At 57.0% G+C, this 17,178-nt stretch overlaps 1 protein-coding gene across 1 annotated transcript in view; it reads left to right on the plus strand.

Moving 5' to 3' along the window:
* Positions 1-17,178, plus strand: part of PTPRN2 (protein tyrosine phosphatase, receptor type N2) — a 546,252-nt gene that overhangs the window by 300,838 nt on the left and 228,236 nt on the right. Inside the window, exon 16 of the mRNA XM_018047462.1 lies at positions 2,358-2,422. Coding sequence (XP_017902951.1) covers positions 2,358-2,422 — 65 coding nt within the window. The remainder of the gene's footprint in view (positions 1-2,357; positions 2,423-17,178) is intronic.

The raw sequence follows: 17,178 nt of genomic DNA on the forward strand, positions 1-17,178 counted from the left end.
GGCGGCGCCTCGGGCACTGCTGCCCTCTGGCTGAGGCTGGAGGTGGGCTGGAGGTGCCCCAGAGTCCAACTCAAGGCAGCATGATTTGGGACTCTAGCTTGAGTCGTTCGGAGAAGGTGCCTGTGGCCTCCGGAGGCCCCTGTGAGCATCCCAGCAAAGGCAAAAGAGCCTGTCGGGGAGGGGGTGGGCAGCCTCAGGGGGGCACTGGTGGCTCATGCTGTTCTTGGACAACGAGACAGAAGTGGGCGGTGTGGGGTGTTTGGGGCAGACTCACCACTCGCTGAACCACGGCTGCCACAGAACAGAGTGTGTGGGTTAGCATGAAGCTGATCGAAGGTGGCTGGTCCTCCCCGCAGGGTGCCGCTTCAGGATATGCCGTGTGCACGTGCGCGCCCGTGTGTGTGTGTATGTGTGTGTGCACCTGTGCACGTGCGCTTATTCGGACGAGGCCCACTTACGGAGGGGTGTTAACACCATGCAGTGCATGAGGGCCACAGCAGGATCGAAGGATGGAGCAGACTCTGCAAATGAAAAGAAAGCAGGGGCAGACGCGTGTCCTGACCCAGGAGGCAGGGATGGGCCACTGCCGAGCAGGGGACGCTCCTGGGGCTTCTGTGGGTGGTAATGGACTGTCCGGAGAGGCGGGGATCCCTCCGGCCGGTGCTGGAGGGACCGGGCCACATCCAGCCCCTCCCAGCAGACCCTGGATGTTCCAGCTGCCTGCAGGACACACTGGACCCAGCATTTTGTCTGTCCCACCTGTTTGGTTTTGCCGGGACGGCCCCCTTGAGTGCTGTGTCCGTTCCCAGTGAAAATCGTTTAGAGCAGAACCAGCCCTTTGTCAGCGCGAGGCTGAGTTCCCAGGCTCCCTGGCTGGCCCCCTGAGAGGTGGGCAGCTGGGGGAGCTCTCCGTGGGCACACTTGAGGATGGCGAGGATCCTTGGCGGCTGAGCCTCAGGAGTCCCCCCCGGCCTTTCCTGGCAGGTGTGCGGACCCCTGGCTGGGTACGTGCAGGCTCCCTGCCCGACTGGCTTTTCACCCTGCGCCTGGAACGCCTGTCCCTTCTCGGCAGCGATAGTGGAGCACGTTTAATTCCATCTTCAGTGCTTTGTGTCCTCAGCCTATTGAAGACTCACTATTATCCCCCCAAAGTAGCCTGTCATTCAGTAAAATGCCTCCTTTGTTCGCAGGAGAACATTAAAATCAATTGCTTTATACCCTATCTCTTAAAGAATATCCTCCACTCAAGGCTTACCTTTGAGCCGCTGCCCCCTCACCACCCTGCCACCCCCTCCCCAGCTTAGAGCCTCTTAAAGTGCTGTGCAGTAACCCCTGGGTTTGCGTCTGCCTCCCCCAGGGCTCCCATAATTACCTAAATGTAAGAAATAACATTCATTTGTTCAAAGGAAAACTTTCTGCCAGACAAGGAGAGGGCCCCGGAGGCTGGGGAGGTGGCTATGGCAGGCTCTGTGTGTATCCCTCTGAAAGATATAATTCCATCACCTAAGATGCACGGAGGTGTTTCACAATAAGAGCGAAAGTAATTGTTGCTTTGCTATCTCATTCTGCATTAATCACAACTGCAATGCACTCTTCCTTCTTAGGGTTTGCAATAAAATTCTATTTCTTCTGGTTTTCATTTCCAAAATGACATGGGCTTTATCCGAAAGAATATTCCCGCAGAATCATAAGCCAAGGTCAATTGCCTTGTGACACACTCCCTCTCCAGGAGGTGGGGACCGCGCGCCTGCCGTGCTGGTGTCGGGATTAACTGGGCTTCGTCTCCGGCGGCTAATTGTTTCCAGGGCCCATTCCACTTGGTCTGATATGGAGGGTAATTCATTCTCTGAGAGTCTTGCTCATTCTAAGTCAGGAGCAAACTAGGACAAGGGTGTGCTGGAGATGGGTCCTTACAGGATGTTCTGCCAGGGGTAGGAGCCAGAGGGGGTAGACAGCTCTGGGAGCGGGTGAGGAAGGCTCAGTCGGGGCCCCCGGCTGGTGAGTCTGTCTGTGAACACAAGCCTCGGGACCAGAACCTACTTCCCAGTGATTACACACCTGCAACCCGCCTGTCGTTCAAACCAAGATTCTGGGCGGCAGGCCTGCCTCCCGTCTCTTGTCCAGGCTCCATAGGATGCTGTGAATTTCCTACGAGGATGGTTTATGGGAGGGACCCACATCCTGCCCTGGGTGGGGAGCCCCCTGCCCAGGTCTCCACCGCAGGCTCCTCCACAGCTAGCCGTCCACAGCTAACCAGGCAGGCAGTGACTGTGGGGCTGGGTGGTAGGGGGTGCTCAGGTGTCTGGAGAGCGCTCTTCTCTCCTCGCTGACCTCTTGTCTCTCCATCTCTCCCGCAGCCGACAACAAGGAGAAACTGCAGACCATGTCTGGGCTGAGAGTTCTTCAGGCCGGAGTCGGCTCGGTGAGTGACTGCGTGGCCGGGCGCCTGGCAGGCCCTGGCCGGGCCTCAGTCGCGCCGTGCGGGGTCGGAGCGGAGGCCGGAGGGCAGGCCGTGCGGGGTCGGAGCGGAGGCCGGAGGGCAGGCCGGGCTGCTCTGCCGGTCGGGCGGGGCGGTGCTCACGTTTGGTGCCCAGCTTGTGTGACACTGTTTGGTTGCCTTTGAAACTGCTCGGTGTCTCCCCGAGAAAAGGCTGGAGCCTCTGGGAGCGCAATCTCCCTTCTTCCAGTGACTCAGGTGTGAGGCCTGCAGTGGGAAGGTTGTTCTCTTCTTCGCGTGGGAGGGGCCCTTCAGCCTCCCTAGTTACAGACCCCGTGGGGCAGGGCGGAGAGAGCCGGGCGCCTGCGCGCAGAAGTAACACCCTCGGAGGCCTCGAGTCCCAGCATCGCCGCGCCGGCCACATAAGTAGGCACTCGACTGAGCCCTCCATCGGCAATTAGAGCCGAAGGCACTCAGCCCCGGAGCCCTGGCGCAGGCCGAGCCGATCACGGGCAGTTAATGAAGCGTGCGCTGTGCGCCGCCCTGGGGTGCTTGTCCCCGTCGTGAGTCAGCGGGCCCGCAGCCAGTCTGTGCGCGCGCATCTGAAATCCCTGATTTCACGCCCGCCGCGACAGTAATTAACCGTTAAGGGCGCTTATTTACCCGCTCCTGGCTCGGGGCGAGATGCCTCCACGTGGCCACTCCGAGGCCCGCCGGAGTCCTGGCTCTTGAAATAGGAATGTATTTAGCAGCTGCTTCAGCACAGAGGCAGGCTCTGTGCTCCACAGACGCCGGGCAGGGCACCTTGCGGGGGGCCTGCCTCGAAGTCCTTGTGTCCCCAACCTTGGCGATCGGTGACAGGGAGGGGACGCCAGGGGTCTGTGGGCCCCCAAAACCATCTGTAACCCTCGGGGGTGCAGTGACCACTGGCTGGAAGGCAGAGGGTTCGGAGGACCCGGGCCCAGATGGAAGGTTCTGATCCGCGGCTCCAGCCTCTGCAGGGTGTTCTTCCTGCAGGAGGTGCCTGGTACCCCGTAGTGGAGCAGGCCCAGACCGACTCGGGCGAGGGCCCTGAGTGTTGGGGGTCAGGTTCTGGGCCCCTCCCTCCTGTGCGGTGGGCCGAGCGTGTTCCTTGGAGGTGGCAGACGCCCTGGATGGGGGGAGGGGAGGAAGGACCCAGGCCGGGGTGCGGAGCCAGGGGCTGCTGTGGTTCTGGGCGGGCGGCGGGGAGCTGCGACCTTGCGGACTCTTCTGACTAGAGGTCGTAGGGACAGGTCTCAGAAGAGGGCACTGGCCGCAGCCCCCTGCTCCTGGTCTGGCTGGGCAGACACCCAGCTTGCACACAGGGCCGCCTGTCTGTGATCTGACGCCGGGGTCACAGCTCGGAGACCCGCCCCGCCGCCTGGCCCGGCCGCCCGTGAACCGCGGCCCCCACACCGCATCCTGCCCTCGCGCTCTCCCACACAGCCGCTGCTCCCTGGCTCCTCCTGTCGGCACAAACGCGTGCACCGACGTGTCCAGCTCATACAATGAAAGCTCCCTGGACGCCAGTCTCTCGGCACACCGGCCTTCTCGCCTCCCTGCCGCTCGCTGCCTCCTCCTTCCCAAAACCACCCCCAAATGTGCAAAGGCATCCAGACGCCTCGTGCTGGCAGGTCAGCACCTGCTCACTCCTATACCCGGCCCGGCCCGGCCCCCAGCGTCCCCCGGATGGTCCACATCTGTGGCCCTGGGAGCTCAGTGGTCAGCAGCAGCGGTCACTGTCCTGAGCATGGCCTCTGGTCCTCCTGTCCTGCCTGCCTGGCCTCCTCCTGAAGCCAGCTGCACTGAGGGGTCTTCGTGTGGGGTCTGTGTGTCCCTGGGGGTCTCCCTGAGGCCACAACCCTTACGTCATCCTGTGACGATGACCCCACCTGTCCCGTTCTTCACGCTCCTAACTTTCTGTCCTTGGAGACCAGCAAGGAGTCCCCAAGGCTGGGTGAAGCAAGGACCCTAAAGCTCTCCCCACACACACACCTGCCCCTGCCCCAGACCCCAGCTCATGGCAGAAATTGGTGACGTGCTTTCTGGGGCCTGGGGGACCCCACAAGGGGAGCCTGAGTCGCTGGTGGCTTGTCTGCAGAGATGACAACCAACACTCAGAGGGGAGCCCCTGCCCATTTCTGGGTGCCCTTCCACTAGCTGGCAGGGGTCCCGCCTGGACGGTGGGGGTGCAGGGCAGAGCAGACCGAAGCCCCACAGCACTGCTCCTGCGTCTTCGTCCTTGCCTGCTTCCTCTCTGCTCCTCAAGCGGCCAGAAGCCTGACCTCACCCTCCCCAGGGGCAGGAAACGGCCACATCCCAGACCGCGTGTTCCATCCAGGGGCTGAAGCGTGGCCGCGGGTGGCCCTCCTCCCTGACTCTCCCTGAGTCGCCCGTGTCTTCCCAGAGCCCCGGGTTTCTGCGGCCACGGGGCTCTCTGAGCCCGGCTCCCAGGCCCCGTCCTTTTTCATCTGCAGAGGCAGTGCCGCCATCACCTTTGGGGTTGTCTGAGGTCATTCTGATGGGCCCTCAGGCCTGGAACCGAGGTCCCATGTAGTCTGCTGGACAGAGGGAAGGGGGTGTGGGTGCGCGGGGTGGGCCCTGGATCATGGAAACGGGCGCAGGAGGGGCAAGTGGAGATATGTGTAAGAAGCTAGTGTTTCTTTTTCTAATTTTAATTGCCTCATGCAGTGTTGAGCCTGACTTTGATGCTTCTGATTTTCCTTGAAATGTATTTGATATGAATGTCTCTGCTAATTCCTGACTCTGGAAAGTGGAGCAGAGTCTTGATTCCTAGAAATCTGCCAGCATTTACGGGATGTAAATGCTGATTCAACATGCGATGACAGATAGCGGAATTAACGCCTTTTAAGCCAAATGGAAATATCTCAAAACAAAATTTAAAGACAATGAACAGATTAGAGGGGATGCACGCGTTCCTGATAGATTGGTGGTATTTTGACGTTTTTCAAAATCCAGTTTCTGTTGTCTTGAATGTCTTCATATTTTTTCAAGTGAATAAAGTCATGGTTTTTTTCCAAGGGAAAATTATGATATTACAGAGAAAAAAAACTCAAACACTTGGAAGAAAAGCCATCTAGATGACTGTCTGCAGGCCAGCGTTTCTGTGAGAGTGGCTCGCGTGGTGTGTCTGAAATAACCCGGGGCTTCCTGGTTCTCTAGAGTGTCGTAAATGCAGCGCGGTTAGCAATGTGCCTGCCTGCGTTTCAGCGGGGCCCCGGCGCGGACGCCCTGGCATAGCCCCGCACGCGGCCTTGGGGCAGAGCCAGGCGGGAGGGAGGGCTGCCTCCTCGCTGGTGGTGGGAAGAGGAGGAGGGGTTCTCCCGCACCCTCTACGGGCCCCCCGCCCTGAAAGTTAAACTGACAAAGGCGCACAGGAGCAAAGCAGCACGCTCACTTGATCTGAGTTTCCCGGGGTACGTGGGGAGAGAAGCCCACGTTTGTGGGTGGACCAGCTGCCTTCTGCTGGGTCAGGGGCTGGGGGTGCGGACACCAGGTGGGTCTCTGCAGAGGGCGTCTCTTCCGGAGGGTCTGGGCCTGCCTCAGGGAGAAGGGGTGGGTGAGGCTGGAGCCGCCCTCGGCCATGGGGGCGTGTCCTGGTCCCCCACTCGTCCTTGAGAGGGTGCGCGTGGTTTTGGGGGTGTCTCAGAGCCTGGGCTCTGGGAGCTCTGTGGGGCGGGGCAGGCGGCCGTCCACTCCCCAGTTCAGCCCAGCTGTACTTCCTTCCCGTCGGTCACCGTTCCGGCTCCTGGGTAAGATTTTTGTCCAGAGAAAGGATTCTGCGGCCAAGCGCGAGCCGGTCTCCGCAGACCCTGAGAGGCTGTGAAGCTGTGCTCACGCTCCTCCCCCGATGACTTAGCGTGACTCAGCTGTGTGCTGGGTGTGCTGGCGGGTGTGTGCGGTTGCCCACAGTCATCGCAGCAGGCTGAGCGGGTGGCGCGGGGGCACGCCACGGTCATTTGAGGAACGGCGTAGTTTCCCCCAGAAGCGCCCCCAGCGTTGCCTGTCTGTGGAAGGACGTGGCTGTTTCAGTGGCTGTTGGGAAAGCTCAAGGTGCAGGGAGTCTCTGAGAGGAACTGGGTATTGCTCAGCAGCCAGACAATGGCGGCCCGGCCGGCCCGGGGCACAGGGACCCTCGGGGTGGGGGGTAGTGTTGAGCCGAGTCCCCTGGGACCCTGCGGCCAGACCACTTGGACTTGGGGATGGATTGATGTTGACAGCCCTTGCCAAGGTGGGAAGAAGGCACGTGGGGCCAACCCACTGCCCTGAGAAGATGGTGGGGACAGAGCCCCGTGTGCGCCCCAGGCCACGGGGAAGCTGTCACCCCCAGGGGTCACTTTTCACGTGTGAATGGAGTGGCACTTCATCACCCTTAGTAAACACCCACAGGTGTGCAGTCAGTACTCACAGGTGCATGGTCAGTACCCACAGGTGCACAGGCAGTACCCACAGGTGTGCAGGCGGTACCCACAGGTGCATAGTCAGTACCCACAGGTGTGCAGGCAGTACCCACAGGTGCACGGTCAGTACCCACAGGTGTGCAGGCGGTACCCACAGGTGTGCAGTCAGTACCCACAGGGGCATGGTCAGTACCCACAGGGGCATGGTCAGTACTCACAGTGATGAGATGCTCGTCACAGCAATGCCTCGTGGCTGTGCTGCCCGGGGATGGCTCTCCGGGGGATAAATTCGTGCTGATGCAGGAAGCCCCATGGCAGCTGTGGGGGTGGGGACGTGGCAGAGGACCCTGGAGTGTGGAGCCTGCGGACGCGCTGGGGATGTCCCAGCCTGATCTGAAGCCTCATCCTTGGATGTGGTTTCAGAGGTGGCTGGTGGGTAATAGTCTCAGATCTTTAACAGAGATCAGAAGTGCTACCAGTTCCACTGGACTCAGGAAGCTGCAGGACAGTGGGAATCTGACGCTTTAAGGAGGTCCTCAGTCTCAGTGAGTCCTCACCCCGCCAGAAACTTGTCTTATGAGGATAATGCACCAGGCGAGAAAATGAAGGGCTTCCCTTGTGGCTCAGCTGGTAAAGGATCCGCCTGCAATGCGGGAGGCCTGGGTTCAACTCCTGGGTTGGGAAGATCCCCTGGGGAAGGGATAGGCTACCCACTCCAGTATTCTGGCCTGGAGAATTTCATGGACTGTATAGGCCATGGGGTCACAAAGAGTCGGACACGAGTGAACATCTTTTGCTAAGAAAATGGAAACGCAGAGCTTTGGAAATACCAAAACTGACCTAAGTATAAAACCCCAGGAAGATCACTAATTATGTCGTATTATTCCATGAAAATTGTCGCGACAGCTCTGAACCTCAGCGCAGCTGTGGAAACTGGCATGGACTCGGGCTGGGACAGCACGTGCAGATGTGAGGTCACCCCTAGGATGGTGGGGTCTCAGCCAGCTCTCTCCTTTTCCAAAACCTCGGTCAGGTTCATTTGTAGCTCTCTATTTCAACATCGTTGTAGGTTCACAGGGAGTTGCAGGGGGGGCCCCGCGATGCCGTGTACAGTCACCGGGCCCCCACCCCTCGGCGGCTGCACCCACGGCATTGCGGGTTGAGAGGCAAACCAGGAGATGGGTATCAGTTCAGCGTGTGTGTCTGGAGAAGGAAATGGCAACCCGCTCCAGTAATCTTGCCTGGAGGATTACTTGGACGGAGGAGCCTGGCGGGCTACAGTCCATGGGGTTGCAGAGTCGGGCATGACTGAGCGGCTGTCACTCGCTCGATGTGTGTGTAGGTATTTGTCATTTTATCTTTGATACCATTTCTTATAGTTCTAGTAAAGAAAAAGCTGGCAACCGAAGTGACTGAGTACATATTTGCTTTTGAATAAGTGAGGACGTGAGAGGAAACGCCCCCACGTGTGTGCTGAGTGTGGCTCCCAGTTGCTGTGGAGGACATTCCAGGTAACTCGGGTCCTCACACACTCATATCTGTGGTGCTGTGTGTTAATATAGACACGTAGGCAGGACGTGGTAAGTGGTCACAAATGTCCTGGGTTTAGACCAAGGCCTGTGTTTGGAAACCCAAGGGGAAGCACCCTGGGGGTGTGTGGACAGCAGAGGGCGGGAGCGGCCTGCAGGGACCGCAGCTGGGCCCCGGGCAGGTGGGGAGCTGTGACAGGTGGCACTGGGGGGTGGGTCTTGTGAGACAGGAGGAGCTGCAGGCTCCAGAGTGTGTGAAGCAGGAGCAAGTCACATTTGAGGATGAGTGCTGACACGAATCAGATGGACACGTCGGAGCCGGCAGGCTGTCTTGCGTAAAGACTGTGAGCTGAGTTTGAGACGATGCTGGGTGTTGGCAGGTGGCCACTGGACCCTGAAGACTTCAGGGCTGCTTGGCGGGGCTGCTCCCACCCCTGCGGCTCCCCCTCCCTGTCCGGCTGCGACCAGACACTGGAGGGTGGACCCTGGCAGCCACCTGGGGCTCGGGCTGCTGGGGCCCTGCCCTGCGCCCATCCTCGTGGGCTCTGGGTCCTCAGGTTGTACGCCTGTACCTGTCACTTAATTTTTACTCTAATCTGTGTTTCCGGACAGAGAAAGTTGATTTTTTTTTCAAAGTGTAAAATGCGCGTCATCCCAAGAAAGGCTCCTTCAGCCTTGTAAATATTCCTGTTTATGTCTGAAAAAGAAAATCTGCATAAAAGTGCATTAAAACATTTGCCGCGGTCTGTCCAGGCTGCCCTGACAATTCCAGTGCTAGGCTGAGGGCGCGGTGGCAGAGGTCAGATTTCAGGGGTGGCCATGTGGTCCCTTCCACGATGACGGGTCCCCTCGGAGCTCAGCGCAGCAGCCCCCATGCAGCCCTAACCAGGGCTTCTCATACTGTCTTCTTATTTCTCAAAAGTGAAGGGACTCAGACGAAAATACGCTGGGTATGATTAACGGCCTTGGCGCCGCGGCAGACGCGAGTTGAGTGTGAGACGGCGTCCTCTCCCTCTGAGGTGCTGCGCAAAGTCACCGCCACGTGGGCCCACAGGGGCTTGTGAATGCTTCCCGTGGCCTAAAGCAGGCGAGGAGCCGTGTGACGAGGCAGTCGCCGTGGAGACACATTCAGTTTTGATGCGGCGGCAGGGTAAACAGTCATGTAAGATGGAGTGCATGCGGTCTGCCTGTGGCATCCCCCACCAGCCCGGTCTGACATGTCAGCTGCGTTGCTATAGAAAGTGCCTGGCACGTGTCTCCCTGCCGGGCCGCGCTGTGGTCCAGCTGGGGCTGGGTGACTGTCCCCCTGGGACACGGGATCGGGCGTGTCTCAGTGGTCTGTGAGCTGGTTCGGTGTCCTTCTCCCCGGAGCCGGGCAGCCTGGATCAGAAGGCAGTGTTGATGTCAAGCCGAGCTCTGCAGATGCTCAGAAGAGCCCCCAGAACGCGGTGTTCCAGAAGCCTGCTTCCTGTCCTCAGCCCCAGGACTTGAATTGCCGATAGAACACAGAGACCGCTGGAGGGGGCGCGCCCAGCCTCGTTCAGGGCAGCGGCCGTGTGGCTGGGCTCAGCCCCCGGGAGACGAGTGTCCCTGGTGCCCACGTGCCCACCCTGCCAGGCGGAGGCAGGTGACCCCCGGGTGGGGAGCCGGGCGTGGGGGATTGACGTCAGAAGCACCCCTCCAGGCGTCACCTCCAGAGGCCGAGCCTTGGTCCCTGAATCCAGCCTTGCCTTGAAATTAGAAATGTCCTGAGCTGAAGGGCCCCTGAGGCTCCCGTCACTTGGAAGTGCGTCCACTAGAGGGTCAGCCCCGGGGCTGGCTTCCCATCTCCTGCCGACAGATCTGGGTCCTCCGGGGGCCCCCACACCCACTGACTCCCAAGTCCCCACCGAAATGCCGTGGGGGAGATGAGTCATGGGGGCATCACTTGGTGGGGAGCCTGGGCTCAGGCCGACCCCGGTGACCTCCCTGGGCTGCACTCCTCTGTAAAGGTTGTGTCCCAAAGTCCTGGGAGTCAGCATCCCGCTCTGTCCATCCTGGGGAGACATGGGTCACGTGAGGCAGGCTGCTGGTGCTTGCCTCCTGCTGCCCACCCCCCCAGATCGGCGCTCTCACAGCCTCCGTCCCTCCCCGGGGATCCCAGGGTTGGGAGTGGCGGGGAGCTGCTCTGAGTGGATGGCTGCTCTGCCGTGGGGGACCCGTCCCCTGCCTCTGACCCGCCCCCTCCAGGGCGCTCCCCAGGCTGTGCTGGGTCACGTGAGCTGAAGCTGGTCCGCTTCTGCGAGCTCGGGAGTGAGGCCGCCTGTGTCTCCACCGCCCGGAGCCTCCAGCTTGTGGTCTGATGCTCCGCGGCAGTTCAGTCACCCCTGCTCAGGGCAGAGTGACCTCGAGCCCCGGGCAGCAGGTGGACGGCCGCCTGGGCACATTCAGTCTTTAACTGTGAACATCCCAGGCCGCGTCTCCATGGCAACAGGTGTGCAGCCCTTAACTGCTGATTTGAATACTTCCCCTCTGCTTTATCCGTGAGTTCAAAAAAAAGTAAAAGCTGTGTTCACCCGTATGAAGTAATTAGTAATCAATGTAACACTACATATAATCAGACACCAAATTTAAAACAACCTCACGTCAAAACATACGCAGCCGGCACCGCACTGGCGACCGCAGCGAGGGCCTGCTCTGTGGAGATGGCGCACGGCTCCCCTGCAGTGAGGAGCGGGCCCCACGCAGGCGTCTGCCCGGGGCCAGGCCCCTTCCTCGGTGCCTCCGGGCCAGCCAGGCTGTGCTTCGCCGGCCATCACGAGCAAACCCGCCTCTGAGCAGAAGGGCAGCTGGTGCTGGAGCCGCAGCCCCGGGCCGGGGCTTGGTCCTGAAAGCATCCAGGGAGGTCAGAGGTCCTGTGGGCCCAGCGGAACCGCCCTCTCTTTTCCTGGACCCCCAGACCCCTGGGCGCAGTGCCGCTCTGTGCATGGCTCCACCCAGGCCCTGAGATGGTCCACAAACTCCGCCCTCACTGGGGCCACTGTTCCTCACGTCCCTGCGACACCACGTGGGACCCTGTTAACAGGCCCTGGTGCCCGTGTCCCATGTCATCCCTCTGCAGGACTGGCCTCCCCAGCTGGCGGGCACCTCCTGCTGGCTGCAATCTCTCTCCCAGACCGTGGGCACCTCTGACCCGGCGTCGGGTCCCAGGGCTGACAGTGGTAACCAAGCACCACAGACCGGGGCTACAAACACAGGGTCCTCTCCCAGCTCTGAGGCCAGAACTCAGAGCGCAGACGGAGCGGGGCTGCGTGCCCTGGGGGCTCCCAGGGAGGGTGCGTCCCTCCTTGTCCCGCGCCTGGGGCTGCCCCGTCCTCGGCCGCCTCCTCCAGCCTCTGCCCCGCCGCCTCACGGCCTCCCCAGGTGTCTCCTCTTAGGAGGACTAGGGCCACCCTTCCCCCAAGCAAGACCCCACGGCCAGGGAGGCTCCCTCCCAGGACTGGGGCTGAGGAGGTGTACAGCTTTCAGAGAGACAGTTCACCCTCAACGCCCACAAATCACAGACATCATCCAAGCACCGGGAGCGACTGTCCGCTGACCCACAGCCAAATTTCTCTCCTTTCAGGGTTAAGATGCCTTGCTCACCTGGTTGGTACATGGGGTTCACCTCTCCAGCTGATTAAGAGCCAAGCTTGATTGAATGGACCTCGGGCTACGCTGGGTCCCCTGCTCCCCAGGGCCCTGTGCACTCTCACACAAGCACATGCACGCATGCACACACATGCTCCCGGCTCCCCGCCCCCGCCCGCCCCGTCTGACGGGTGTGGCCTGTGGTGGAGGAATTGGGGCTGGAGAGCTGGGCTGAACCACTGTCTGTACCCAGGGTTGGAGCTGTGATTGATCTCACCTGTCCTGAGAAACGCATGGGCATGTTCCCTTATAGCCCTTCCTGACAATTGCGCGCTTCAAAGACAACACGGAACGTAAAGAGTCTGATCTGTTACTTGTCATTAAATTAGTCAATTCTCGATCTCTTGCCACGTTATCTTTTCCTCAAGATTCTTGAAAGTTGAAATCCCGTAGGTGCTTCTTGAGGCACACGACACCTGCTGCACTCCATGAATAGGGTGTATTTTAAAGCCAGGTTAACTGCACATATGAAAGTTTTAGCTGCAAAGTTCATGAGAAGTTGTTGTTTAGTCGCTGAGTCATGTGTGACTCTACGACCCCATGGACTGCAGCACACCAGGCTTCCCTGTCCTTCACTATCTCCCAGAATTTGCTCAGATTCATGTCCATTGAGTCGGTGATGCCATCCAACCATCTCATCCTCTGTTGTCCCCTTCTCCCTCTTGCCTTCAATCTTTCCCAGCAACAGGGTCTTTTTCAGTGAGTCAGCTCTTCGCATCAGGGGCTAAAGTATTGGAACTTCAGCTTCAGCACCAATCCTTCCAGTGAATATTCAGGGTTGATTTCCTTTAGGATTGATGGGTTTGATCTCCTTGCTGTCCAAGGGAGACAAGTGTAAAACCTGAACTTCCCAACTTCTGGATAAGCTGCGGGGTGGGGGAGTGGGCAGGTGACCGAGCTTGGCTCCTAGAATGAGGCAGTGGTCCTCCCACGCACAGGGCCCCTGGATGCACCTGGGCCACAGCCTAGGGGCTGTCCTGCTGACACCGGGATGGCCCTTCCTGCCTGTGTCTTACTCATGGTCACTCTTCGGGGGGGCCCAGGACAGCAGGTGTAGAGAGAGCCCCTCCCTGGGGTGATGGTGCCCAGTCACTCAGAGTTGGGGGGCACCAGACTTTCAATCAGTGTATCTGCACAGACTTCACCTCTTGTTCATGAGGAAGGGATGATGTTTTCAGAGGTGAGTCAGGCTTTGGCAAGTGTAAACTCTGAGCCACAGCTCTGGTTTTGAGCAAGAGCATAAAGCAGAAAGAAGTTTCATGAGAGGTCTCCTTCTTCCCTTGACAAGCACTCGACTTCACCCAGCAGTAACGACGTCTAAGTCTTTGCTGTTCCTGGGGGCGACACTGCCTGCAGTGGAGGGGAAGGGTGGCCAGGGTGAGCGTCTGCTCGCTGATGCTCTGGTTTCCTGGGGCTGCTAACCCTCGGGCGTCCTGGGAGCTGGGATCTGATGCCCGGGCCTCTTTCCTTGGCCCGTGGACACTGTGCCCCCTGTGTCCTCATGTGGTCACCCCCGTGCGTGGCCGTGTCCTGATCGCGTCCTCTTATAAGGACCCCAGTCACACTAGACCATAACCCACCCACTGGACCTCATTTTGCCGTAATTCTCTCCTCAAAGGCTCAGCTCCAAGCACGGTCAGACCCTCAGGTCCTGGGGTCGTGGCTCAGCCCCCAGCACTGACCCGCCGTCACCTCGTCCTGTCAGTGTTTCATTAGACTCAGTGTCGCCTGGATGAGTCGGCTTCTAAGAAATGTCCCTGTCCTATGCTCTGCACCGTGCCAGACAATAAATGAAGCAGTGGAGAACTCTACGTGCCAGTCATGGAGACAAGCACAAACAAATACAAGGCACTGTGAATGGCTAGAAGCATGTGGGATGGTTGTGCCCAGAGCCCCACTGGACCCATGGTTTCATCTGGGACCCCAGTTGTAGCAATAAGGTGACAGCAAGCTACCTTGCAAGGTAGCTTGCAAGCTCTACTTGCTCAGTCCTGTACAACTCTCTGCGACCCCATGGACTGCAGCCCACCAGGCTCCTCTGTCCATGGGATTCTCCAGGCAAGAGTGCTGGAGTGGGTTGCCATTCCCTTCTCCAGGGGATCTTCCTGGCCCAGGGTTGGAACCCGGGTCTCCTGCACTGTGGGCAGATTCTTTACCTTCTGAGCCACCAGGGAAGCCCAGCAGCTATGTTATTGGAGTACAAAATGAAGCGGGGCAAAGACTAACAGGGCTTTGCCAAGACACCTCACAGGCCATAGCAAACACCCTCTCCCAACAACACAAGAGACACCTCACAGGCCGTAGCAAACACCCTCTCCCAACAACACAAGAGATGGCTCTACACATGGACTTCACCAGATGGTCAACACCGAAATCAGAGTAATTATATTCTCTGCAGCCACAGATGGAGAAGCTCTGTACAGTCAGCAAAAATAGGACTGGGAGCTGACTGTGGCTCAGATCGTGAACTCCATACTGCAAAATTCAGACTTAAATTGAGAAAGTAGGGAAAACCACTAGACCATTCAGGTATGACCTAAATCAAATACTTACAGTTATACAGTGGAAGTGAGAAATAGATTCAAGGGACTAGATCTGATAGACAGAGTGCCTGAAGAACTATGGACGGAGGTTTGTAACATTGTACAGGAGATGGTGATCAAAACCATCCCCAAGAAAAATACACGCGAAAAGGCAAAATGGTTGTCTGAGGAGGCCTTACAAATAGCTGAGAAAAGAGAAGCGAAAGGCAAAGGAGAAAAGAAAAGATATCCATCTGAATGCAGAGTTCCAGAGAATAGCAAGGAGAGATTAAAAAAAAAAAAAAAGCCTTCCTAAGTGATCAATGCAAAGAAATAGAGGAAAACAATAGAATGGGAAAGACTAGAGATCTCTTCAAGGAAATTAGAGATCCCAGGGAACATTTCATGCAAAGATGGGTACAATAAAGGACAGAAATGGTATGGACCTAACGGAAGCAGAAGATATTAAGCAGAGGTGGCAAGAATACACAGAAGAATTCTATAAAAAAGATATTAATGACCTGGATAACCACGATGGTGTGATCACTCACCTAGAACCAGACATCCTGGAGTTCAAAATCAAGTGGGCCTTAGGAAGCATCACTACAAACAAAGCTAGTGGAGGTGATGGAATTCCAGCTGAGCTATTTCAAATCCTAAAAGATGATGCTGTTAAAGTGCTGCACTCAATATGCCGGCCAATTTTGAAATCAGCAGTGGCCACAGGACTGGAAAAGGTCAGTTTTCATTCCAGTCCCAAGGAAAGCCAATGCCAAACAATGCTCAAACTACCACACAGTTGTAGTTATCTGACACACTAGCAAGGTAGTGCTCAAAATTCTCCAAGCCAGGCTTCAACAGTATGTGAACCGAAAATTTCCAGATAGTCAAGCTGGATTTAGAAAAGTCAGAGAATGCTGGAAGCAGGGCTTCCTGGGAACCCTACTCAGCGGCCCCCTGCTTCCCGGATGCCCCAGGCTGCCTATGGCTCCCTTCCCTGTGGGGCCTGACCAGGAACTGCCCCCCGTCCCCCCAAAATAAAAAAAAAAGAAAAGAAAAGAAAAGTCAGAGAAACCAGAGATAAATTGCCAACATCTGTTGGATCATAGAAAAGGCAAGAAAATTCCAGAAAAACATTGTCTTCTGCTTTATTTACTACACCAAAGCCTTTGACCGTGTGGATCACAACAAACTGGGGAAAATTCTTAAAGAGATGGGAATACCAGACCACCTGACCTGCCTCTTGAGAAACCTGTATGCAGGTCAAAAAGCAACAGTTAGAACCCGACATGGAATAACAGACTGGTTCCAAATTGGAAAAGGAGTACCTCAAGGCTGTATATTGTCACCCTGCTTATTTAACTTATATGCACAGTACATCATGAGAGATGCTGGATTCGATGAAGCACAAACTGGAATCAAGTTTGCCGGGAGAAATATCAGTAACCTCAGATATGCAGATGATACCATCCTTATGGCAGAAAGTGAAGAAGAACTAAAGAGCCTCTTGATGAAAGTGAAAGAGGAGAGTGAAAAAGCTGGCTTAAAACTCAACATTCAGAAAACAAAGATCATGGCATCTGGTCCCATCACTTCATGGGAAATAGATGGGGAAACAGTGGGAACAGTGACAGACTATTTTCTTGGGCTCCAAAATCACTGCAGATGGTGACTGCAGTCATGAAATTAAAAGACGCTTGCTCCTTGAAAGAAAAGTTATGACCAACCTAGACAGCATATTAAAAAGCAGAGACGTTACTTTACTGACAAAGGTCCATATAGTCAGAGCTATGGTTTTCCCAATGGTCACATACAGATATGAGAGTTGGACTATAAAGAAAGCAGAGCAGCGAAGAAGTGATGCTTCTGAGCTGTGGTGTTGGAGAAGACTCTGGAGAGTCCCTTGGACTGCAAGGAGATCCAACCAGTCCATCCTAAATCAGTCCTAAATGTTCATTGGAAGGACTGATGCTGGAGCTGAAACTCCAATACTTTGGCCACCTGATATGAAGAACTGACTCTTTTGAAAAGACCCTGATGCTGGGAAAGATTGAAAGCAGGAGGAGAAGGGGACGACAGAGGATGAGATGGTTGGATGGCATCACCGAGTCGATGGACATAAGTTTGAGCAAGCTCCGGGAGTTGGTGAGGGACAGGGAGGCCTGGCGTGCTGCAGTTCACGGGCTCGCAAAGAGTCGAGCATGACTGAGCAACTGAACTGAACTGAACCACCTGGTTCAGATGCACGATCGTCCCCAGTGCCCACGGTGCCCACGGTGCCCCCCGTGCCCCACTTGTTCACTGGGGACGACTGGCCGTGCTCACCACCTACCGGGCCCCCTCGGCAATTCTGCAGAACAGGCATGTCTCAGGATGTGAGGACCAGGGTGTGATGAAGACACACACTCCCTTCCGGGGAGAGGAGGGAGGCTGAGTGATCCCTGACACTGAAACAATTTCTGTTGTGTTGCCATTGTATTTCTTTGGTGAAGGCCATCTTCCTTTGACTTGCTTTCCTCTGGGTGTACAGCAGGTAGACGACAATTTATTTTAGGATTTACTTAGAGATGTCCGTGATG

This window comes from Capra hircus, chromosome 4 (assembly GCF_001704415.2).
Source record: "Capra hircus breed San Clemente chromosome 4, ASM170441v1, whole genome shotgun sequence".
Classification (NCBI taxonomy): domain Eukaryota; kingdom Metazoa; phylum Chordata; class Mammalia; order Artiodactyla; family Bovidae; genus Capra; species Capra hircus.